The sequence below is a fragment of the Phocoena phocoena genome, chromosome 21 (genome assembly GCF_963924675.1).
Source record: "Phocoena phocoena chromosome 21, mPhoPho1.1, whole genome shotgun sequence".
NCBI classification, from domain to species: Eukaryota; Metazoa; Chordata; class Mammalia; order Artiodactyla; family Phocoenidae; genus Phocoena; species Phocoena phocoena.
Window position 1 is genome coordinate 4,759,654 of NC_089239.1, and position 24,682 is coordinate 4,784,335.

Sequence of the window (24,682 nt, forward strand, 5' to 3'; positions counted from 1 at the left end):
AAAGTATATTTCAAATCTTTGGTAATATGTTTACATGTAGCTGATTCACTTTGTTATAAAGCAGAAACTAACACACCATTGTAAAGCAATAATACTCCAATAAAGATGTTAAACCCCCCCCCAAAAAAACCAGTATGATATAGGCATAAAAACAAACATATAGATCAATGGAATACATAGATCATAAATAAACCTTTACATGCGTATGTGATCAAGTAATTTACGACAAAAGAACCAAGAATAAAGGAAAGGATAGCCTCTTCAATTAATGGTGTTCAGAAAACTGGACAGTCACATGCAAAAGAATGCAACTGGACCACTATCTTATTCCCCACCCAAAAATTAACTCAAAATGGGTTAAAGACTTAAACATAAAATCTGAAACCGTAAAATTCCCAGAAGAAAGTATAGGGAGTAAACTCTTTGAGACTGGTTTTGGCAATGATTTTTGGGGGTTTGACACCAAAAGCAAAGCCAACCTAAGCAAAAATAATCAAGTGGGACTATAAAAACAAAAGCAGACTACAGAACAAAAAAGCTTCTGCTCACCTGACTATTGAAGTGATTAACATGCTTCTATAGAGGAACCGCTCTGTGCAGAACTTTTTGTTTTTTTTAAACAAGTTTTTTTTAATGCAAATAAAGTTTCTTTCTTTTTTTTTTTGCGGTGTGCGGGCCTCTCACTGCTGTGGCCTCTCCCGTTGCGGAGCACAGGCTCCGGATGCGCAGGCCCAGCGGCCATGGCTCACGGGCCCAGTCACTCCGCGGCATGTGGGATCCTCCTGGACCGGGGCACGAACCTGCGTCCCCTGTATCGGCAGGCGGACTCTCAACCACTGCGCCACCAGGGAAGCCCTGTGCAGAACTTTTAAAGGTACATAGTGGGAATGGATCAGGACTATAAAAATAACGAAAATTGAGGATTCAGTCATAACAACAGAGTTCAGTTTGAGAATAATTGTATGGTACATGCCAAGGAGTATAAAATAATAGGGTAAAAAGAAAATCAAATGTAAAAATTTTAGACGGAGTAATGAGGCCGCATTAAACCTGCTCCTGCTGCCCTGCCTGTTGGGTTTTCTGGGTGACTGTCATCTATTTCAGAAGACCAGGGACTCAGTTTTGTCTTGGTTTCTCCACCACCTAAACCTCACTCCAAACAAAGAGATGGAGACAAGAGTTTGCCCTTGGCAGTGGTTGGGTTAATTTTGGAAGACCTCATAAAGCCACGTTTTTATAAAGTGCTAACCTTTTTCTTATTCCAGGCATGAATTTTATAAGAGAAACCAAGAGACCTTGGGAAATGACCATGCAGGATTGGCTTGTGTTTAAGCTTTCACACTGCAGAAGGCTTTGGTAGCTTTGTTGCTTCAAATCACCCATTCTTCTCTGACTTTAATCACTTATCTCACTGGCTTTATTTTTTCTCTCATCTCTAACTTTAACTTCTTTACAGGAGCTTCTGGAGGAAAAAAAAATCATTTTTGTTTTATTTGCCCAAACAGCAAAAGTGAGGCCTAGGTGAGGTATACTGCATTATGTATCCTCCAGTGTTCTCTTATTTCTCCTGTGATTCTGCTTAAAATGTGCAGACGTCTTAGAGAAATATTTAGCTCTGCCCTCACACAACAGAAAAATTGTTCCTCTGTACTTTGGTGGTAATGTAATTTTTTGAGTTGCAAGACTTTGATTTAAAATTGTAATGCACCGATGTAGGCACTTGTGTAGGCAGACGGAAGTAACGGATTTAGTACGAACATGTTTACACAATCATGAATGCTGCCCAGCCGACCCTATATGGTTTTCTCCACCAAAAATTCATTTTTCTCAAAACTTGTTTAAGATAAGCATTTCTCATTTCAAATGCTCTTTTAAAAATATTTCAGAAAAATAATAAAATGACCTAATTCTAGAAACTTTAAGGCTATCCTGTTTGCTTTTGGGAAAGGGACTGATTCCTGTATACAAGAAGAAAGACCCCCAAAGAGCACCTGGTGTGGATAGATGGCACATGTCTTAGTCAGCTCGGGCTGTGAGACAAAATAGCATCGCGTGGGGGCTTACACAATAGACATTTACTTTCTCACGGTTCTGGAGCTGGAAGGCTAAGATCAAGGTGCTGGCGTGGTTTCTGGTGAAGTTTCTCTTCCTGGCTTGCAGAACTGCCAGCTCCTTGCTGTGTCCTCACGTGGCCTTTCCTCTGTGCACATGTCCTCATCTTAGAAGGACGCCAGTTCTCCTGGATTAGGGCCCCACCCTTATGACCCCTTTCAACGTTAATTACCTATCTCAAAATACAATAATGCTGGGGCGTGGGAGAGGGTGGTTGGTGAGGGCTTCCACATATGAATTTGGGGGGTGGGTAATACAATTCAGTCCATAGCAGCACAAATGCCCGGGATCCTATGATTAAAAACTAAGTGACATATCGCCCTAGGCCACAGCCTGTGTCTGACCACAGGTTAAATGAGATTTACTAAACCAGTGTCTGGTGGATTGGGATTCTTGGAAACAGTGGAGGAGTTGGCTCTGCCAGTCCCAAACCTCCTCTTGCTCAACCACCTGGATCTGCATGTGTCATGATGGCTGCAGCAAGAGGGCTTGCTCTGGATCTGGATTTCTGTACCAGCTGCAGCAATTCCTCGGTTTCCTGGGAGTTTTTCTTCAAGCTCAGCTGTCCTCAGGTCCCCTTGAGAGTTTTCCTCTAATGTGTACAGTCTGCAAAATGCCTGCAGGAGCTGTTGCCAGAACTCTCTCCAGTCTTCACGCTCCCTCCACCGCTTGGACCTGCCCTGCCCGTGGGGTTCAGGGATGGTAAAAACTGGGAGGTGGGTTTGATTTCATTTTCAGAGTGGAAGGGAATCTATAGCCATGATGTACACACACTTCCACACAATCAGGAGTCTTGGGCTCTGATTCTGGATCACTTCTTTCTTTCATGCATGCATGCGATCAGTCCCTCAATCCACAAACCTTTCTTGAACACCGATTGTGTGTCAGGCATGATGCTAAATGATGGGGATGCAAGTGAACAAAATAGGTGTAAAATCCGTGTTCTCTGAGGAGTTAGAAGTTGTGATGTCGCTGTCCTCATCTTAAGGTAAAACAGAATATGGTAAATCATCAAAACTGGAATGAACCTTTAAAATTGTGATTTTTTTTAACATCTTTATTGGGGTATAATTGCTTTAAAAATTGTGATTTTTTTTTCCCCACTAATTACTGGAATGACTAGGTCCTTAAGGAATTTGGAAAATTCAAAAATAAGCATACATTGAAGTCACCTGTGATCCATGGTAAAGAATATTAATCTTTTGGTGTGTTTCTTCCTAGACTTTGGCCATGTCTATGCACACAAACGTGTATAGTACACATAGATATTTCTGTTTAAAAAATTTGGCATCTTGTATTTTCTGGTTTGAAACAGACTTTTTTTCTTAGTGTTATTGCATAGATACTTTTCATGTCATTAAATATTATTAATATACTTGTTAGTGGCAGTTTTGGTGATCTGTCATATATATGTCATAACATTTATCCCTCTCATTCAGGACATTTAAATTATTTTCTCATTTTCACTGTTATAAATAAATGACAGTACATGTCTCCGATTGCTTCCTTAAAATGAACTTGTAGGAGTAGCATTTAGGATCAAACAAGTTTTTGCCTTTTGAATATATATTGCAAAATTTCCATCCAGGAAGATTGTATCAATTCACATGCCTATTAGCTTTGTACAGGAGTCTTAGTTTTCCTGTATCTTCACTGATATGGCTATGTATATTTTATAAACCTTTGCCAATTTAATGGGTGAAAATACATATGTATTTTAAAGTAAGAAAAATGAGGTAGAATTTGGATGAACTTCTATGTATCTTTTAGCTATTTTCATTGCTACAATTCTTATTTATATCGTTTGCTTATTTTAATATTATTGTTTCTCATAAATCTGTTAGAACACTCTTTCTCTTAAAGGTATTAGACCACTTTCTTTTACATATTGCAGGTATTTTCCTACTGTGTGGTTTGCCTCTTACATTTATGTATTTCAGATTACAAACATATATATATATATATATATATATATATATATATGTTTGTATATGTATATATTTAGCTATATCTATCAGTACTGCTTCTTTTGCTTTGTTGTTTACAAAACTTTCCAATCACAAAGTTAGATATATTTTCCTAGTTTTCTTTTTGGTCCCCAACTATTGGGTCTATTTTGGGAGTCTTTTCCTATTCCAATTTTTTTGTCTATTTTTTCTACGGCTAAAGCTGCACTATACTTGTCCTGGTCTTTCGTATGTCAGATCTCCAATATCATTTTTTTCCTACTTCTTTATCCTAATTCTTCTGCAGTCTAGGAAGTGACTCTATCTGGACTTCACACTGACCTGCAGTATTGATTCTGCTCTTGCCCTGCTGTGAAAGGTCTTCCACATTAAGCTGTGATATTTTTAATAGCTTTATTAACTCAGATCTTAATCAGTTGTCTTATCTCATCTTTGAGCTTTAATCCTCAGTCCATATTTTCTGAAATTAAATGGCCCAGTACAACATGCCACTTAAAACTTACTTCTAGTTATTGTGGTAAATATTTTGCAAAGATAAAATTCCTTGATGTCTCTTCCTTGAGAGTTTTTTCAATGTCTTCTTTTGTGTCATGTAATTTCTTTCTGTGCGCCACTCATCAGTTTAAGGCCTGCCGCATGTCCCCAGTGTGTGTGGACCAGCCTTGGATCCTTTCAGAGTCTACCCCAAACTTCTTAGGATCTTCTGATCCAATTTCAGCTGTAGGACTGAATGACAGACCATTTCAGTAGCCCAGCAGCCTGGGTAGGACATCTTGCCTTGGGGCCTGGGGCAGAGGAGTTTTATTTCTTCCTTCTCTGTGTTGGTAAAGCCTTTCTCTAGGGGGTCAGTCTTCTCTTCCTAGATTTCCAGTTGGTCCATCTTCCACTATAGGTTTCTGTATCCAACCAATCTGGGTGCAACCAATCTGGGAAAGAGCCCTACTCATCAGAGGGAATCTCCGAGACTCATGGTTTCTCTTGGTTTATCTGCATTTAACCTTGACTTCCTAGTGAAGTTGCCCCCCCAGTTTTTCTGGGGCTCAGCCCTGGGACCTCAACTTCAGAATGTTAAGTGGGGATCTGCCAGGGCAACCTCTCCTCCTTCCTGAGAGATGGAACCCCCATCTCACATCGGGCAGACATTCTTGGGCAGCTGGGGAGTTAAACCTTTGGTATGTTTTGTCTCTGCTCTAATCAGCTGCTCTTTACCCTAGAACGAGTGTAAATACCTCAAAAATTGGTGGCTTGTGAGAATCACTCTTCTGTAATGATCAGTCTGTTCCAGGTTTTCTTTTTTTCTTGTAGTTCTTGGCTTATGTTAGCTGGTTTCTGGAAGAGGTATAATTAGATACCTATGATGAAATAAGATGGTGAAGATTTAACTAGGAAATCAGCAATGGATCTTAAAGCTTATTTGAAATAACACATCTCCTGCCAGCCTCACAGCTGTGATTGGAGGATAAAATGAGAGGATAAATGTGAAAGGACTTTGAAGGCTGCTACGAACGTTATGCAAATACAAAGTTGCTTTGTTACCGCCACATTTTATGAGACCAGAAATCAGTAGCCTTGTTGGAAGCAAATGTGAGTTGCGAGTTTTTTTAAGGAATATGTGATAATGGAAGATGGTTATTTAGGTGAAGCAGAGAGCCGTTCTATTTCTATGTGTTTCGCCTTCTCCTTTCACAGCAATAGATCAGAAATAGAGGTTGGTCTCGTTCTTTATCCCTGCAAAGAGAAGGCTGGCCTGAATTTCCACTTTAGACTGTTTCTTATAGCGCCAAGAGGTTGTTTCAGCCAAGGGAACTAATCTGCAGATAGGTCTGCCCACGCACAATGCCCAGCGATGGGGGCAAAGGCTTTAATTAAAACGGAAGAGTTGGTCATTTCTGGCCTATCTGGGAAGCTTAAAGTTGATGTGGTTTGAATGAAAGTAATGACTTTTGCTTAAAATGCAAATATTCATGCAAGAAAGAACCTGGGTTTGACGCTGAGTGCAATTGAAAGAGATTGTAATTCCTTTTTCATGTTTTCTTCCCCTGAAAGGAATGGTCCTTTTCCCTCTTGGAACTCCGTGAGGTATACATTTAACATATAAGGTAGATATTTTTTTCTTTTAAGCTCCTTTCAGTTGGCTTTTTAAGCTCTTAAAAAGTGTAAATTTTAGATATTAATGCATCTTTGAAAAAGTCCTAGGGACTTGCTATTATTCGTGTTTATTTGGATGTCAGTTTCAGAAGTAGCTTTCTCCCAGGGCTTCTCAGTTTGGTTGTCTGGACAGCACTTACCATCCCATAATCCAGCGGTCCACAGCCCGCTAGGGACAGGGCCGCACAGCAGGAGGTGAGCGGTGGGCAAGCCAGCGAAGCTGCATCTGCCGCTCCCCATGGCTTGCATTACCGCGGGAACCGTCCCATTTTTCCCACCCCCACCCCGACCCCAGTCCGTGGAAAAATTGTCTTCCACAAAACCGGTCACTGGTGCCAAAAAGGCTGGGGACTGCTGCCGTCATCTCCATTCACACACACAGAAAGCTAAAGTGACCACACTGTGAAAAGTACACATATTTACCATTGAATTTTTCAGTACGTACCAAAATCAAGTTTTCAGTTTTGAAGTAGCACGTGCTACCCTTGGGTTAAGTAGGCTCCCCTAAATAACAATTATTGCAATGAAAAAAATACGCATTTTGAATGTTGATAAGGGTAGACGGAAATGTGGTCAGTTATATCAGTATATGTTAAACGCATTCCAGATCAGTGATGCTTTTTACTAATTACAATTATTTTGCATATAAAGTAGACTTAGTGAGGAATTACAAAGGCTTGCGCACTGTGAAGTTATTATTATTTTTATGTTAAAGATGAATGTGTTATAAAAAGTAAGAAGGAAAACCATCCAGCCTCCTTCTACCCTAATAAATCATGCTTTTTTTCCTTTTCCCTTGCCACTTCTTCTTGGTATACTTATGAATTTTTATTCAATTGTCATCGGGGGAAGGGTAAGCTGTGACAAAGCGAGAGAGAGGCATGGACATATATACAAGCCATTCTGAGTTTAGCATTTTCCATCCGACATTCATTACGTAGAAAGCATTTTTTCCATTTCCAATTGAACATAAGGGCATTGACGGCGGCTTGAACCCATCCCTGTTGTCAAAAATGTAGCTGTCTCCCAATTTATTTATTTATTTTTTGTTCCTATTTCGATAATGCCGCAATGAACATTTTCGCTCAAATTTAATTGTAACTTTTTATGGGGAAGGTTTTGTTTTTAGAATAAATGGAATGGAATTTCGGTGCCAAATTCCAAGCAATTTCAGATGGTTAAGGGAAGCTGAGAGGAGGGTAGTTAAGAGAAGTCATTTGGAGGAAGATGCAGTAGGTGACTCAGTGTCCTGTCAGGACAAAGGGGTGAGTGTACCAGGAAGAAAGGGGAGGACTGCTGGAGAGCTCCAGGGCTGAGGCAGGGCGAGCTGAGAGCACCTGGAACATTCTGCTGGGAACCTCTTTCCCTTTGTCAACCAACATGATTTGTGGCTTTGGGTTTGAATCAGACTCACTGGGACTCCGTGCTCCTCTCACTGGGGCGTGGACTGTCATTGGGGTTGTTACTTCCTGCCTGAAGTCAGGGTGGGGAGGCCTTGTCTCCAGCCTGGAAAAAGCAGCAGGGGGAAAAGAGAACCAGGCAGAACGGATGCGGCTAAATGGTGAGCCAGCACACCTCCCCCATCAATCTACAATCAGGTGGTGTTCGCCAAGACTCTGTTTCTTTTCACCCAGACACTGGGGCAAGGCAGTCCTTCCATCAAACCTGGAGGCTGGGAAGCTGAAAGAGAAGAACTAGCCTTCAATGAACAAAATCATGAAGAAGGCTCGTCGAACCCAGCATCGCTCATCGCTAATGGCTTCATACCCGAGCTGCCCTTTTACTCCCTTTTTCTTTTTTTTCTTCCAGCTAATGGGTTTTTACTAGTTTTGTCAAACTGCAAGTAAATAGCCTAGTGAACTCTGTCTTTGCTGGAAATAGTCTTTTTGAAAGAAATGGTTTATTTTAGGAAAGAGGAAAAAAAAGCCCAACCACAAAACAGGCTGCATTATGAGATTTCCAATTTTGCCATGATTTTGTTCCCTGGGTAGATTGACGCTGCAAGGACTGTGATAAGAAGTTCTTCTATGGTAACAAATGCAAAATTGAAAACCTACTTCAGCCCCATTTGAGCTCACGCTGTTATCACTTTGTCTTCTGACCAACTACCTGTCTGTGTGTGCTCTTCACCAGCCCAGGCTCTGTGGCCACGTTCACTGTCCTGGAGATTTTGACATCTTCTTTTAATTTTATTAATTTTTTGACTATAGCAGAATTCCTAATATTCCCACTACCCCTTACCTCCAAAAACCCCACAATCCTGTAGGAAAGGTGTACACATTTTAGAAATCAACATATTTATCTGCAAAAGGAGAAGTGCTAGTTTGCATGGCATCATTCTCAAAAATATGCAGAAGCTAAGCAATGATGTTGAAATCGTCTGACACGGGTTCATATAGGGTTCCACTTCTCTGTCCTACCAATCTTCCAGGCAAACAAGACTCCAGATAACCTTGATTAAAACTTAAGGTAGTGCTTCCCTGGTGGCGCAGTGGTTGAGAGTCCACCTGCGGATGCAGGGGACACGGGTTCGTGCCCCGGTCCGGGAGGATCCCCCATGCCGCGGAGCGACTGGGCCCGTGAGCCATGGCCGCTGAGCCTGCACGTCCGGAGCCTGTGCTCCGCAACGGGAGAGGCCGCAACAGTGAGAGGCCTGCGTACAGCAAAACAAACAAAACTTAAGATACAACCTAGAAAGGACTATAAATATATTTTAAAATCACACTTCAGTACTTTTTTATGTCTCTAGTATTTTTCATGTTCCGATAGCACTTTTAAACCCATTTAAAGACCATAGAAGGGTCCAGGGACTGTTTGGAAGCACAGTCTTCGGGCTCCAGGAAAAATGAAGGAATCAAAAAAGTGATAAATGAGGAAACCCAGACAGAAAGGATTTACACTACGTCCTGTAAACAAGATGCAATTTGCTGTGTATTCTCTGAAAATCACTTTGCCTTTGTGGCTAATCCATGAAGGCAAACCATTATTCAGGAGATTGGCTAGAACCCAATTGTAGAGAATGACAAGTGGAACCAAGGACTGGAGAAGAAGGAAAAAATCTCTGAGTAAAGGAAGGGGATGGGGGACTTGGACTCAGGTAGCAAAGGATTCAAGGAGAATTCATGCTATGGAGATCACCTAGAACTCGCAGTTAGGACTGATGCAGTCTGCAGTGAGCAATGTTTAGCATTATGTGGATTACAGTGTTACCTATACAACGTCACGTTTGATTCTCATGGAGACCCTAACAAATACCATTGTGTTCATTTTGTACCTGGAGAAAGTGACACTCGTTTGGCTACAAATTGGAGTAAGTGACTTGTTCGATATCACGACTTGTTCGATATCACGACTTGTTCAATATCATGCAGCTAGAAAGTGGTAGGGCTGGAACTGGGGTTCTGAACTTCTGACTCTTTTATTGGTGTTTTCAGCCCACCATCCTGCCTCAGGTAGCAACTTAGAAGTTAGAACTGCAGTGTTGTTTAGAGGTGAGGGGAGTTTGGATGGGCTCTCACTTCAGCAAAGGAGGAAAGATAGAAATAAGAAGGGCAGGAATAGAGACGCAGACGTACAGAACTGACGTGTGGACATGGGGGTGATGTGGACATGGGGGTGGGATGAACTGGGAGATTGGGATTGACATATATATACTACCGTGTGTAAAACAGCTAGTAGGAACCTGCTGTATAGCAGAGGGAGCTCAGCTCGGTGCTCTGTGCTGACCTAGATGTGTGGGATGGGGGGGTGGGAAGGAGGTCCAAGAGGGAGGGGATATAGGGATACATATAGCTGATTCACTTCGTTGTACAACAGAAACTAACACAACATTGTAAAGCAACTATACCCCGATAAAAATAAGTAAGAAAAAAAAATAACCCAGAAAAGGCAAAAAATAAATAAGTAAATAAAGAAGGGGTCAGCTTCTCCACACTGGACACAGAGCAGTCAGGACAGATGGAATTCATAGTCCTGCTAGCCTGCAGGAGGTGGGGCTCGATTTGCTCAGTTGCATCTGCCTGCTTGCGGGTAGCTTGGCTCTGATCAGGTTTTGGTTGGAGGTGCCGTGTGCGTGTCGCCATCCCAGGGCGGCGTTGTCCCTGGCTCCTTAGGGCAGGGCAGCTGCAGTGAGAGAGGGGCTGGGGACCTAGCTCTTCATCACAGTTGATCCTTGTATTATTCCCTCTGCTGACCTGGTCTTACCTTTGAAGACAATTAAACATTCACTCCAGGCTAAAAGATCCCAACGGCGGGCTTCCCTGGTGGCGCAGTGGTTGAGAGTCCGCCTGCCGATGCAGGGCACGCGGGTTCGTGCCCTGGTCCGGGAGGATCCCACGTGCCGCGGAGCGGCTGGGCCCGTGAGCCATGGCCGCTGAGCCTGCGCGTCTAGAGCCTGTGCTCCGCAACGGGAGAGGCCGCAACAGTGAGAGGCCCGCGTACCGCAAAAAAGGAAAAAAAAAAGATCCCAATGGTTTTACCTTTCTTCATTAGCTCTGTTTTCTAATCCTGAAATTATATTGGCTTGATGACCTTGGGCAAGTCACGTAACCTATCTGAAACTTCACCCCATGGGACCCATAGGAACCTGCTCAAGTGTTTTCTTTTTTTTCAGTTTTAATATTTTTTAATTGAAGTGTAGTTGATTTATAAAGTGTTAATTTCTGCTGTGTAGAAAAGTGATTCAGTTACACATATATATACCTTCTTTTTAAAATATTATTTCCCATTATGGTTTACCATAGGATATTGAATGTAGTTCTCTGTGCTCTGCAGTGAGAACCTTGTTGTTTCAAGTGTTTTCTAAGCAAAGTCCTTTTGGGCATTTGCAGTCACTGGCTATGTGTCCAAGGATTCAGAATGCCTTCTCTTTCACAGTATCTGCTTCTGCTTTTTCTTCCCAGAGTCGAAAACATGCCAGTAAAGTCCGACTATATTACATGCTTCACCCCAGGGACGGTGGGTGCCCCGCAAAGAGGCTCCGATCAGAGAATGTGAGTATCTGATGCCACATGTTATCCTTGTATAATTTGTTCTGTTTGCTAAAAACTTTGCAGGTCTGGGAATCGCAGTTATGTCCAGCTTAGTGGGAAAGCTAAGTGAGTTGAAATCGTTCACATTAAATATTACAGAAAATATGACATGTAAGCAAGTCTTTTCCTTTTTTCCTGCCAGGACTTGCCAGTATGGGGTTGGGAGACTTTTTGATGGTACTGTGCTGGGACCTCACATAGAAAAGAACAGACAGAGGGGCTGAGACAGACAGAGGCTGGCTGAGGGGAGGCGGGCACCTTCAGAAGACATGAGCTAAGGGCAAACCTGTCAGAAAGATCAGATGCTTTGCTTTCTACATAATGTATGTTTCCTTTGGTGTGTAAAACAGAATGCCATTTGTTCATTTATAATGAAAGCTGTGCACATCTTGCAAACAAAAATATTCAGGGCTTTGATCAGCATCACTTTTCCCTGAGGGAATGTTTACTTAGGGAAACAAATGACAATTAGAAAGTTGCTTTGAGGGTTTAATGTCAGAGCAAAGGGGTTCCCTTAGCCAGGCCAAGGCCAAGACTGATGAGAGAAATATTGCTTCCTCCCACCAGGGGACCCTTTTCCTAATGAGTGGAATATTCTTATCCACCCATGGCAGAGACCCTCCGTGATAAAAACTGCCGATGAAACACAGAAACTCCTCACCCTTTGAGGGCTGAGAGGCTGAGGATGTAGAATTCACACCCCACACTCTCACTGTGCTTGTGAATCTGTTTTCCTTCTGCTGCCATATCGATGCCAGTCTTATTAAAAATTAATACATGATCATCAAAGAGACTGGACAAAAACTGTACTTGTTTGTTGTCACAGAAGAAACAGAGAGAGAAAGGTAACTGCATGTGACCAAAGGCAGCAAGCAGCAGAGCTGGCAGGGTCACAGATTCTAAGCCTGTGTGTGTCAGCATCGCAGAATGAGGTGCTCACGTACAGACTCATCTGGGTGCTGTGGACTTTTCTTTACTGCCCACTGAGGAAACAGAGACACATAAGCCACAGACCTGTGGCTTTAAAGAGACTTAAATATAATGAGAGAGGTTAACATTGTATAAAAAATAGCTCTGATGCCACAGTGTAGGTGTTTGTTAACATTTGTACAAAGCCCCATGGAGACAAATGGCGGGTGAGTCATGCCAGGACCATCCGACCAGGGAAGGTGTTACTGCAGGTTTGGCATGTGAGCTGGGGTCTTTGGGCTTGGATGGGTGGTACCAGATGGAGACATGAGAGTGAGGGGAGGACAGGTGTTTTCTTGGGTGCATCCCTAGCCAAAGAACCTATTAAGACACAGGAAAGTTGGCCTAAGTCAGCTTTTGTGTGATCTCAGAATCCTGTAACCACGTTGGAGACCCGCCCTCCATCAGCTAGCTGTCTATTAACAGAGAGAACAGAATTAGGTTTTTTATTTCCTCTTGAAATTATTCAGTGATGTATCCCTTTATTCAATAGCCATTTAGCGTCTAATCCTGAGAGTCAGAAACAATAGAATTCACGGACATTTGACAGTTAGCTCTTTGAACACAGATTATTTTCTATCCACTCAAACTCTAATCATGAATGTTGCACTTATATCTGAGCTCCTAGCGAGTAATCCGTCAGGTGTAGGGGAGGAAAACCTTTCCTTTCTAGGTTCCTTGGCTGGTCTAATAATTAAAATGACATAAAACACATGAACAGAAGAACAAATTTCCTTTCATACATGGGGGAGCCCCAAAGATAGGAGACTCAAGGAGGTGACCAAAACAGGCAACTTTTATGCTTTTTAGACAAAGAAGCAAAGCAATACATTTGTGAGTAATTGACACGACAAAGGCTTTTGGGCTTGGGGTAGCAAATTAGTGAAGGAATAACAAGGTTGGTTTATACAGGCTTCTCCTCCCCTGAATTCTGTATCTTTGGTGATACGGATGTCTGTCTCCTCCTGTCTTTTACATGGGAGATTTATTTCCTGCTTTCAGGGGTACAAAGGATGGTCAGAGTATCCTTCTTGGACCTTGCTGTTTCTTAAGTAGCTTCATTAAAAAAATCAATATGCCAAAGTGGCTTATTTTGGGGAGGGGTTATTTCTGCTCCCCTTCACAAGCAAACAGAAAGGGGCACTGTGACTCCAGCTGTGACCTTGAGGACACGATCTTTGCTGCTCTGGTCAGATCCATGTTTCACCCCACTCAGGCTCCGGTTCTGCCAGACTCCTTGGGGTCAGTTGATAGAGGGGAAGAGGTTCAGATTTTACAGAAAGAAGTGTTTGCAAGGGTATTTTACCAAAGGCCCCTTTGAGAACTTTTTCCTGGATTTTGAAAACTTAGCTCTACCAGTGATTTGTTGACTGAATCATTTTCTATGACGTGTTAATCATTGTCTGGAAGCAAATTAGTAAGTAGGAAAAGCAACATAATGATCTTTCTTTTTAAAAGAGATGGTTGACGCCTTAATAGGCTGTATGGACATTTCACAGGAGGCATAGATCATTTCCATTAGGCGTCTTGATGCATTGGATGCTGTGTGGAAGGTAACCCCAGCCCCTCTCCAGGACCCTGAGAGTTGATGTTGGTAACTATTTGGGCCGATTTTCTCTGGTACAGACTCACACCTAAGGGTTGAAAGACTAAATACACAAATCGACAATGGCCAGAACATATCTAAAAGTAGAACTTTGACCCACAACCTGCAGCAACCAGTCCAGAAAACCAACCCATTGATATCCAGTAACTGGCCCAGAAGCCTGCCTGCTGTGAGTCAGACTTGTAGGAAGTCAGACCACCTCTCTAGTGACAATCCAGGAAATCAAAAAATAGCCCTGTAACAATAGGCCTCGAATGGCCAGGCCTGATGAATAGCTGACAGCTTCCCTACTTTCTGTCCCTGTTTCCAACTTAGGACCAACCAGAAAATATGTACCCCTAACCAATCGCATAGGCTGTCCCATTCTAGGTGGCCCACCTGCAGTTTCCCCAGGCCAACAGCCTCCAATCAGGGCACGGGTGAAACCCACCCCTTTTCCATTATGAAGCTCCTCTCCACTTCTCTGCTTGCCTTTGAGTCTCCTCCAAATGCAGGTGATGTTGGCTGGCTGTCTTGCTACGGCAAGCTCTACATAAATAGCCTTTCTTGTCCCCGTTTGGTGGTTGTTTATTTCCACAGGGTGGTAAAATGGGGATGAGGGTAAGAATCTCTAAAGTACAGATTCATCCTAAGACTCAACTGAACTAACCCGTTTATATAGCGCTTCGTTTTCAAAGTGCTTTCTGCAGGCATTATTATTATTTTTTATTTATTTATTTGGCTGCGTCGGGTCTTAGTTGTGCTTGCGGTGCACGGGCTTCTCTCTAGTTGTGGCACGTGAGCTCTCTAGTTGCAGCGCGTGGGCTTAGTTGCCCCGCGGCATGAGGGATCCTAGTTACCCGACCAGGGGTCGAAACCCACGTCCCCTGCATTGGAAGGCGGACTCTTAACCACTGGACCACCAGGGAAGTCCCTCTGCAGGCACTGTTATTACTGATCCTCTCTCTACCAGCACCTGTGATCTTGGGAGAATGTAATACTTTGGTCCACTTGCCTCTCCAGTCTTGCCCATTCTCCCACCTACCCTGCTCCCAGGGTCTGTGGTTTGCATCCTAGTGTTACTTGATAGAGAACACTTTTATGCCTGCCCTGAATATCCAACAAAAGGAGTGTTTCTGAAAATAGAAAACTTGTTGTTGATTTTCCAAACCCTGACCACACATGAATCTTGGGCCTACAGTGATCCCTAAAATTGATGGGTAATGGCAGCCTGGGAATACACAGTAACTCGGAATTTTCCTACAGATGAACAGAAGTGCCTGTTGTTTTTCCCAGGGCCATTGCCATTTCTATTCCAGGTCATTTGACCTTTTGTTGTCGTTGCTTTTTAAAAACTTAAATTCATTTCTGTCTTCTGGCCTTTCCAGCATTTTAAATTCCCTGCTTTACTCTTTAGAATCCTCATTTGGGTATTCTGTGTTTTTTCCCTGAAATTTTAGAGCAGGACATTTTCCCCTTGAGGCCACGGAGTAAAATTAAATGCGAAATAAATTGTTAGAGTTGATTGTCTTAGAGAAATGTTCAGGAATCCCACGGGCATTAGAGCCAAAAAGGACTTTAAAGATTATCTAGTCCACCGAGAGCCTCGGTTTTCTACCAATGGCCCTTTTTATTATCTTCTCACTCATGGGTCACATGCTTTGAAAAAAAAAATTGTCTGCTTGGGAAATAGCACTTTTTTTTTTCCTTCGGTACGCGGGCCTCTCACTGTTGTGGCCTGTCCCATTGCGGAGCACAGGCTTCGGACGCGCAGGCTCAACGGCCATGGCTCACGGGCCCAGCCGCTCCGCGGCATGTGGGATCTTCCCGGACCGGGGCACGAACCGGTGTCCCCTGCATCGGCAGGAGGACTCTCAACCACTGCGCCACCAGGGAAGCCCTCAGCACAGTTTTATGTCATGTCAGAACTAAGATCATCAAACAGATCAGGATACCTTCCGTCAAGGTTTCAGAAAAAAAAAAAAAACACAGAAGAAGAAAACCCACCACCACATAACACAGTGAGTCAGTATGGCCTTGGCGCCTGGGAAGGGGGTCTTATCATTGAAGGAGCACAAGCACTGGTGTCCCAGGAAGGGAGACATTTCATCTTTATTTTTAACATGGACATTCTTTACTTTTGGTCGCTGTGCCCTTTTCTTTAATAATTAAAGCAGATGAGGCTTCCCTGGTGGCGCAGTGGTTGAGAATCTGCCTGCTAATGCAGGGGACACGAGTTCGAGCCCTGGTCTGGGAGTATCCACATGCCGCGGAGTAATTCGGCCCGTGAGCCACAACTACTGAGCCTGCGCGTCTGGAGCCTGTGCTCCACAACAAGAGAGGCTGCGACAGTGAGAGGCCCGTGCACCGCGATGAAGAGTGGCCCCCGCTTGCCACAACTAGAGAAAGCCCTCGCACAGAAACGAAGACCCAACACAGCAAAAATAAATAAATTAATTAATAAACTCCTACGCCCAACATCTTAAAAAAAAAAAAAAAAGCAGATGTACGGTGTAGGTTTGATAGGCCACAAACAGGCTGTTTTATTTAGCATAAAATTCACGTTAACTGCTGTATAAGCCAGAATGACTTTCCCATACCTCAATATGTGAAAATTTCTTTTCTCACTACCATCTGGGCACAGGGGAGGGGTCCCTGATCTCTCCTGGCAGGACGGGGCAGGACAGTGTTTCCTGGAGAAAGTGACCCTGAGCTGATTCTTGAAGGGTGGGATGTGGATGATACTAATGAAGAAGGTGGAGAAAGGCCTCTTCTGAGTGTGGCCTCGACATGAGTGATGTCTTCAGGGAAACAATAGTCAAAGGTATTTCTAGATACAAAGTGCTAGTGGGTGGCTGTGTTCATCTCCTCGGACTGCTGTAACAAATGGCCACAAACTGCTTGTCTCACAACAGTAGAAATTGATTCTCTCACAGTTCTGGAGGCTACAAATCTGAAGTCAAGGTGTAGGCAGGACCTCCCTCTGGAGGCTCTGATTGAAAGTCAGGTCCACGCTTCTCTCCTAGCTGCTGGTGGATGCTGAGAGCGCTTGGTGTTCCCTGACTTGTAGCCGAGTCACACCAGTCTGCTTTCTTCCCTGTGTGTATCTCTGGGTGTCCTCTCCTCTTCGAAAAAAGACCCCAGTCATTAGCTTTAGCACTCATTATAATCCAGTGTGACATCATCGTAATTACATCTGAAAAGACCCTATTTCCAAATAAGGCCACATGTCTGAGGTGGACCTGAATTTGGGGGGACAGTATCCTCCCAGCACAGCAGTAGAGACAAAAGTGGAGATTGGATGGTAGACAAAGGTACAGACCCACACTGTGCATAATATTGACATTTACTTTGTCAACGTTTTCCATTTTCTCGACTGGTCTGCTGCTGAATTCGTGGGGAATTCTCAAAGAGGGGTGCATATACTTGAGGGTGCTGTGTCTTGGCTTCCAGTTGCACATTTAGAGCTAGAAGTGGGGATTCTTTCCCTGGCTCAGCAACCTATTAGTTTTACAGCATTGCTTTGAGCTTTCTAAACCTTCACTGCCATGGTTTTATAATCAGGGATTACAAGCACTGCCCTGCTTGTTTAGAAGCTTCCCGTTTGCGAAGCTGTGTAATAAACCGTAAAGTGTGTGTAAAATGTTCCTTCATGGGATTTAAAAAACGTATTTGTCTATTAGTTCCATTCTTTCATCTCTGCAGTACAATATACGACCTTCTATCTTCCAGTTAGGGGCAGGCCTGCTGTTCACATCTGGAAGACTCGATGAGCAATTAGGAAATCCATAGGTGTGACTTAATATTTATTTATGTGTCTTAAGCCAGGGGTCAGAACATAGCCACCGGCCAAATGCAGCCACTACTTATTTTGTAAGGTCTGCAAGTGAAGAATGGTTTTTACGTTTTTAAATGTTTGGAAAAAATCAGAAGAAGAATAATACATCGTGACATGAAAATTACATGGAGTTCAAAAATGAATGCTCATAAATAAAGCCTTATTGGAACACAGCCATACTCAATCCTCTCCATACTGGCTAGAGCTCTCTTCACATCACACAGCGGAATTGAATAGTTGCAGTGGAGGACTCTCTGTCCCACAAAGCCTGCAATATTTACTCTCTGGCCGCCACACAGGAAATGTTTGCCCACCCCTGTGTGAAGTGGATGATTCTGGTGAAGGAGGAGGTGAGTTGTCATCCCTCTCCCTACTCATAGGAATGATCCCTTTGGAACATCCCAGACTCTAAAGCTGTCTTGTCTTCTGTTCATTTCCAGAGTTTCATTTTGTTTAGGGCCCAGCAGGTTGAAGGTTGTAGGGTACCGTTCCCAACCCCTGAACCGGGAACTTTGTTGCTATTTTGTTTTGTTTCTTTCAATAGGATAGATTGAAATTTATGAACAGGTTATGTTGTAAGAATCAGTTTGAAGTCTGCCACACTGTGGAAACAATGAGGATGGTTTGTTTCTTCTGCCATCTTCCCACCAAACTGAATTTATGGTAACCAGGACTCCTGAGTTTTCTGAGACAGCCCTGATGTAGAATATTTTTTCTTGTCACTACAGATCAATGATATGTCCTGAAAAACCTAGTAGTTCCTCTCCAAACTGTACCCAACAGGGGAATAACACTTTTGTTAAACAAACACACAGATGATAATTTAAATGAAAAAACAGATGTGAATGTCTAGTATGGCACTTAAGCTGCATATAACTTCCTAGGCCAGCGACAAGATCTGTAGCTTGGGACTCTGGTACTGAAGCTCATTTATACTAAAAATATATATATCATAGTTATTACTTCCATCTAGAATCTGATTCAGAGGAGAGGAAAGAATTCCCCAAAATGACAGCTATGAAAGTAATTTTTTTAAGGTGGAGATAGTGTCATGTGTGTTTGATTACTGTGAGCCTTGTGGCCTCCTCCTGTACTCTGTGATCCCATTATTATATTGTTATCCTTGGATATATCCTCTCCTTAGCAGATGACTTATTAAGCCCTTTTTATGTGTCAGGCCCTTTACTAAATACTTGGTATTTATTTCATTTGAACCTTACAAGTGCAAGTAGGACTCTTCATTGCCTCCATCTTAAAAAGATGTGAAAGCTGAAGCTTTGGTCAAGTATCTCATCCAAAATCGTACACCTTGTAAGTGATACAGCCAAGGTTCAAACACAGTACAGTTTAGCTCTCGCATCTGAGCTCCGAATTACTATATATTCTTCATTTACTTAATATTTCATATTCATTGGCTGCCTACCAAGAGTCAGGTGCTGTGTTAATTACGGAGAATTTAATAGCAAATGAAACAGATACAGTTTCTGTTTACAGTGTTTACAGGATAGTGTGGGAAATGGACGCTAATGTAAAAAGTCATACAGATATCTAAATGAAGGAACGTAGTGGAAAAGTAGAGAATGGGAAAATCACAAGGTCTTTGGCATCAGAGAGGTCTTCTCTGAGTAAGGATTAGTCAGAGCAGTGAAGGGAGACAGGAGAATTCCAGGCACATGGAACAGCATATGCAAAGCTTCTGCAGTCAGAGACATCACAGCGTTTAAGGAATAATAAGAAAGCCAGCATGGCTGGAAGCCGTGCGGTGAGGTGCAGAGAATGGATTGATGGAAAGAAGAGTCTCGTCTACTTTGAACTGTCAAGTATCAGACTTTCAATTGTTTCCTGTGTCCATGTAAATCATCCATAAACAGTCTATCATAGGAGTAGAGAAGAGTTTTATTTGAGCCAAACTGAGGGCTATAGCCCAGAAGACAGCTTCTTAGATTACTCTGAGAAACTGCTCTGGAGAAGCATGGTTTTCAGCACAGTTTTATGTCTTGTCAGAACAAAGAACATCAAACAAGTCAGGGATACATTCCTTTAGGTTTTCAAAACACCAGATTAGCACGCACACAGCGAGTCAGTATGGCCTTGGCGCCTGGGAAGGGGGTCTTATCATGGAAGGAGCGTGGGCATTGGTGTCCCAGGAAGGGGGGCCTTTCATCTTTATTTTTAACATGGACATTCTTTACTTCTGGTCAGTTCACGCTTTAATAACTAAAGCAGATGTATAAAGTAGGTGTGATAGCCACAAACGGGCCATCAAATTAAGCCGGAAGCCAGAATGACTGCCCCATACCTCAGTATGTGAACATTGCTTTTATCAACTGAAAGAGTATGGCCTTGGATGAGGGTGACGGCAGTGGAGAAAAATGAGCAATAAATAGATCTGAGGGACAATGAAGTAGGTAAAAATGGATGAAGTGGATAATGGATATGAAAGAGAAGGTGGTCTCTGAATGACTTCCAAGTTTAGAACTTACCCCACTGGATGGTTGCCGCTCCCACCGTACCCCCACCCCCACCCCGCCACAATAACCTTGAGGTTGTGACCCAGAGAGCAGAAAGGTCTGAGAAGCAGGGAAGAACCTGACGAAACCCTTTGTCCATGTTGCTCCAGGCAGAGCAGGGCTCAAGTGGCGTAGAGGTGAATTTGCCCCCAGCCAAGGGGTATGGCGCAACAAAGGAGAGGGACGGGGTGGGGGTGGGGCTTTGTCCTCAGAGCTTCTTCCTAATCAAGTCTTTCTACCTCTCTGATGGAGGGTGAGGACCCCCAGGGGCCAGCCCAGGGGGTGGAGCCCAGAGAGGCGTGGGCTAGAGGTGCCCTGCTGGTGTGCTGATATCCAAAGGCAGGACAGTGCGTTGAGTGAGTTCAAGACAGTCACCAAGGGAGAGGCTGGGGAGAGGACAGTTACCAGAACCCCGGTACCCTGAATGAAGGAGACCAGCAGGAAGTTATTGCAGGCGTCCAGAGGGGACACGGAAATTGGCAGTAGTTAGATAATACGCCTCTAGCAGGAGGACGGGATTATTTAAAAGGTGGGAACAGTTTAGGTGTGGTCGCGGGACCTGGGTCCAGTGATTCCCAGGGCGTCCATCCCATTCTTCCTTTGTTTAAAAGGCAGAGACGGTAGGACCCAGAGAGCACGATTTTAGACTTCTTGAGTGCGTGGGTTTTGCGTACTCACCTTTGTACCTTAGCACCTCACACAGAGGGGTTCCATAAATGATTGTTCGTATCTTCATAATAAGCTATTGCCCCATTGTTTTTTCTTGAAAACAATTAAGACTTTAAACAATAGTCTTAATAAAAAAATGATCAATTGTAGAGAAAGTCTTCTAGAACATTTCCATGAAATCATAGTTTAGTTATATACCTATCAAAGTGGCCTTGTTAAAAGAATATTTTGTGAAATTGGCTTTGTTCAAGAAAACCTGAGGGTTATGGACAGTTCCCACAAGAATCTTGACCAGGTTCTTGGTCCCATGGGGGTCAAATTCAAATAGGAAAAAATAAAGAAAGGGAGAGGCAGGTCCTTGGAGGGCGTGCTCTCATAGCACAAGCTGGTCCCGACATAAGTTGCTTCTGATAACCATCTACACGTCCTGACTCCATCCTTCCCCTTGGCAAACCCTACTGCCCTCTCAGTGGACACCTCTGCTGCTAGGCATTGCCTGCCTTCCCCTGTCTGCTTTTGGAGGCTAGATCCTGTTTTATCAGAAATCAAGGCTGTGTGAGCAGGAGTTGGTGTGCGGCTCACAGAGGTAGATGTCCTTCCCAGATCCCAACCCCCTTCAGCCACAAGACAAACGGGACCTGATAGTCAGGAAGTCCTTCTCTGGAGGACAATCTGGTGCTGCCTCAGGGGTGAAGAGATCGATAATGCCTCCTGGGTGACCTTAAGGAATTTAAGGGGAAAAAAATGTCATGAAGAACCTAGGGGTAAGACGGGAATAAAGACACAGACCTACTAGAGAATGGACTTGAGGATATGGGGAGGGGGAAGGGTGAGCTGTGACAAAGCGATAGAGTGGCATGGCCATATATACACTACCAAACGTAAAACCGATAGCTAGTGAGAAGCAGCCGCATAGCACAGGGAGATCAGCTCCGTGCTTTGTGACCACCTAGAGGGGTGGGATAGGGAGGGTGGGAGGGAGGGAGACACAAGAGGGAAGAGATATGGGAACATATGTATATGTTTAACTGATTCACTTTGTTATAAAGCAGAAACTAACACACCATTGTAAAGCAATTATACTGCAATAAAGATGTAAAAAAAAAAAAAAAAAGACTTGGAAGGGTATGGATCAAATTCCCTAGTGTGTGTCTTCTCACTTTGCACACCACTTGGGCCCTTGAAAATGAATCAAGATATTTTTGTTTAGGGTAGTTTGAATACAAGAATTCTGGTGACCACAGATTGCCAAGGAGCTGTTTGACCTGTGATAGTCTCTCTCCAGCTGATTTCAGCTCTGAAATGTTAGTTTCTATGTTGGCTTTTTTCGGGGTAGGTAGCATGGGTACACAGGAGCCTCCAGGCACCTCCAGGCACAGGTGACTCGCTGGTGCGTGACAGCTGGGATCTGCAGCTCTCTCCTCCCTTTCTGCTGTTTCCTCTTTTTAGGTGTCTGTATCGCAAACATATCTTCCCTGTCTCAATTATTTTTTCCCCTGATAGGTAGATTTCCTTGGTTAACATTCTGGAATCTCACAAAACAGCAGTTTGTTTTTCTCTGAAATCCCAACTCTATCCTGAAAATTTTATCACTCATGTTTAATCAGATTTCTTTCCTTCTGTGTCTGGGTCCATTCATCTTCATCTCTTCCCTGGCTGCAGGGAGGGGTGTAAGGGCATCTTGCCTCCCTTCCCTGCTTTGTCCTACAAAGCCCCGTAAGTCTGTACCCTCGTGCAGCCGTGTCATAAATCACGCCTGCTGTCACCCTGTTACATGACCCCCAGTGCCCGTTCTGTTTCTCCTTTGTCACCTCTGGGCATTCCTCATGCCCAGAATATTATTCTTGCAGAACAAAGAAGTCTGTTTCCTTCACTACGTTCTGTCGTGCAACCGTTTGGCTCTGTTTAGGTTGATGTGTTCATTTAGGAATATATGTATATTTTTCTTCTTGCCTTAGAACCGGACAAGGGGTTGTGACATTGGAATACAAGATACATTTTAACTTCATGTGACCTAGATTTGCTGCAGGTCATGCTGAGACAATGATGAATGTCTCCTGATAAATACCAGAAAGCCTTGCAAAATACATTTTGAAAATAGGGATGATGTGCTGAGTTCTACTAATTTGCAGTAAATGGCTTTTTGGACTTGGATCCAGCAAACCTCACTCATGCACGTGCCCCATATCACAGACTGAGCTGGGAGCTCTGCACATGTGAGCTTATGTCAGTCTCAGAACATTTTCTCAACGTGAGCATTTACTATGCCTGTTTTACAAATGAGATAAAGAAGGTTTGGGGCAGGTCATCTAATTCTTTCTCATTCTCCCACTTCCCGGTGGCAGGCTTTGATGCATTGACTTTCTTTATTTTTAAGAACACGCTTTCACTCCTGGCTCAACCATTTCATATATCGTTGACATCGTTAGTGCTAGGTTCCCGTAGAACGTTCTTTATGGGAGTGACTCAAGGAAATCTTCCACTCAGAGCCTGCCGTGGGCTGGAGCAGTGTTTGGTGGGGCATCCCAGTCACGTTCTTTTCTCCGCCAGGTCCCTACTAAGGGTTGATGGCCTTACAGACCTACAGAAAATCTGAGGTTTTAGATGCTGGAGTGCCACCTGATTCAGTGTAATATAAAGGAAAAGTCACAGGCTTTGGGAACTTCCCTGGCATTGAACCCGGCCTTCTGCTAGCTGGGTGACCATGGTCAAGTTTTTTAATTTTTCTAAGACTTGGCTTCCTCATCTGAGAAATGCTGCCAACAACCCATATGTTCCAGGACTACTGAGAAGAATGCATGTGATAATGTAAACGTGAAGTAGGGAGCCCCCCAGAGCCTGGTGGGGGAGAGATGCTCTACGCCTGTTACCTTCTTCTCCTTTCTAATAGCCCAGATGATGCTGAGTGTCTTTCTGCTGCTACATTTGGTAGGGGGAGAAACACATACAGACTGGTTAGAATGACTTAGTGGTCTGTATCCAGAACTAAACGCTGCTGAGAGGTACATTTTCTGTAGAAGCCCTAAGTGATGGCCAAGGAACTAGACAAACTGAGAGGAAATATTGCAGTGTCCAGTAGCATTCTTGTTCGAAGGAACCTAAACTAATTCAAAGAGTGAAAAATATGGTGTTGGTATTTGCACATCAGATCTTTGCTTGGAGGAACACTTTAATCTTGTCCTGACTTGGCTGCTATCCAATCCCCATCGTTGAGTCTAAGCAGGAGAGAGCTGAGATGTTTGGAACAGCCGCAGTGACAGCAAGCACACCCCTCGGTCACATGCGTGGTGTGGTTGGTTGTACCGTATTCCCTTTCCTCCTGTTCATGGGTGGCATTATTCAGTCATGGCACAGCGACTTTAATATTAAAAATGCAGCCGTTTAAGCACGTCATTCTTGAAACTCCATCGAAACTCTGTCTGGAAGCACATGTGAGCGAATGGTGTAGGACTATTTCCTACTTGCAAAAGGGATTGTTCCTCTTGATCTGTGACATTGTATAGCCAAATAGCCCTGTAGTTATTTATAATTCCTCTATTAGCTTTGTCTTTTTGCCAAGTATAGTTAAAAGAAAAATTGTGTAGAAAAGGAGATGATTTTTATTGTAAATTCCTGATGGAAAAGGCCATTTTTTTCTTCTAAGTTATTAACTGGGTTTTACAGCTGACCTTTCAAGGAATGTCTATGGCTTCAGATACTCAAGAACTCAGCAAATATTGTCCTCTGTATAATTTAAATAGTCATTATAGTTTGGGCTATAAGCACTGAATATGTATTGTAAGACACAATGTTGGTTTTTAAAAATTTTTGATATTTTATTGTAAAAGAAAAAAGTCTGTTTCCTTTCTACACTG

General features: G+C 43.3%; 1 protein-coding gene across 1 annotated transcript in view; it reads left to right on the forward strand.

Annotated features, from left to right (window-relative positions):
• Window positions 1–24,682, forward strand: part of ZMAT4 (zinc finger matrin-type 4) — a 335,488-nt gene that overhangs the window by 114,531 nt on the left and 196,275 nt on the right. Inside the window, exon 3 of the mRNA XM_065899963.1 lies at window positions 11,129–11,218. Within this exon, the coding sequence (XP_065756035.1) occupies window positions 11,129–11,218 (90 nt within the window). The remainder of the gene's footprint in view (window positions 1–11,128; window positions 11,219–24,682) is intronic.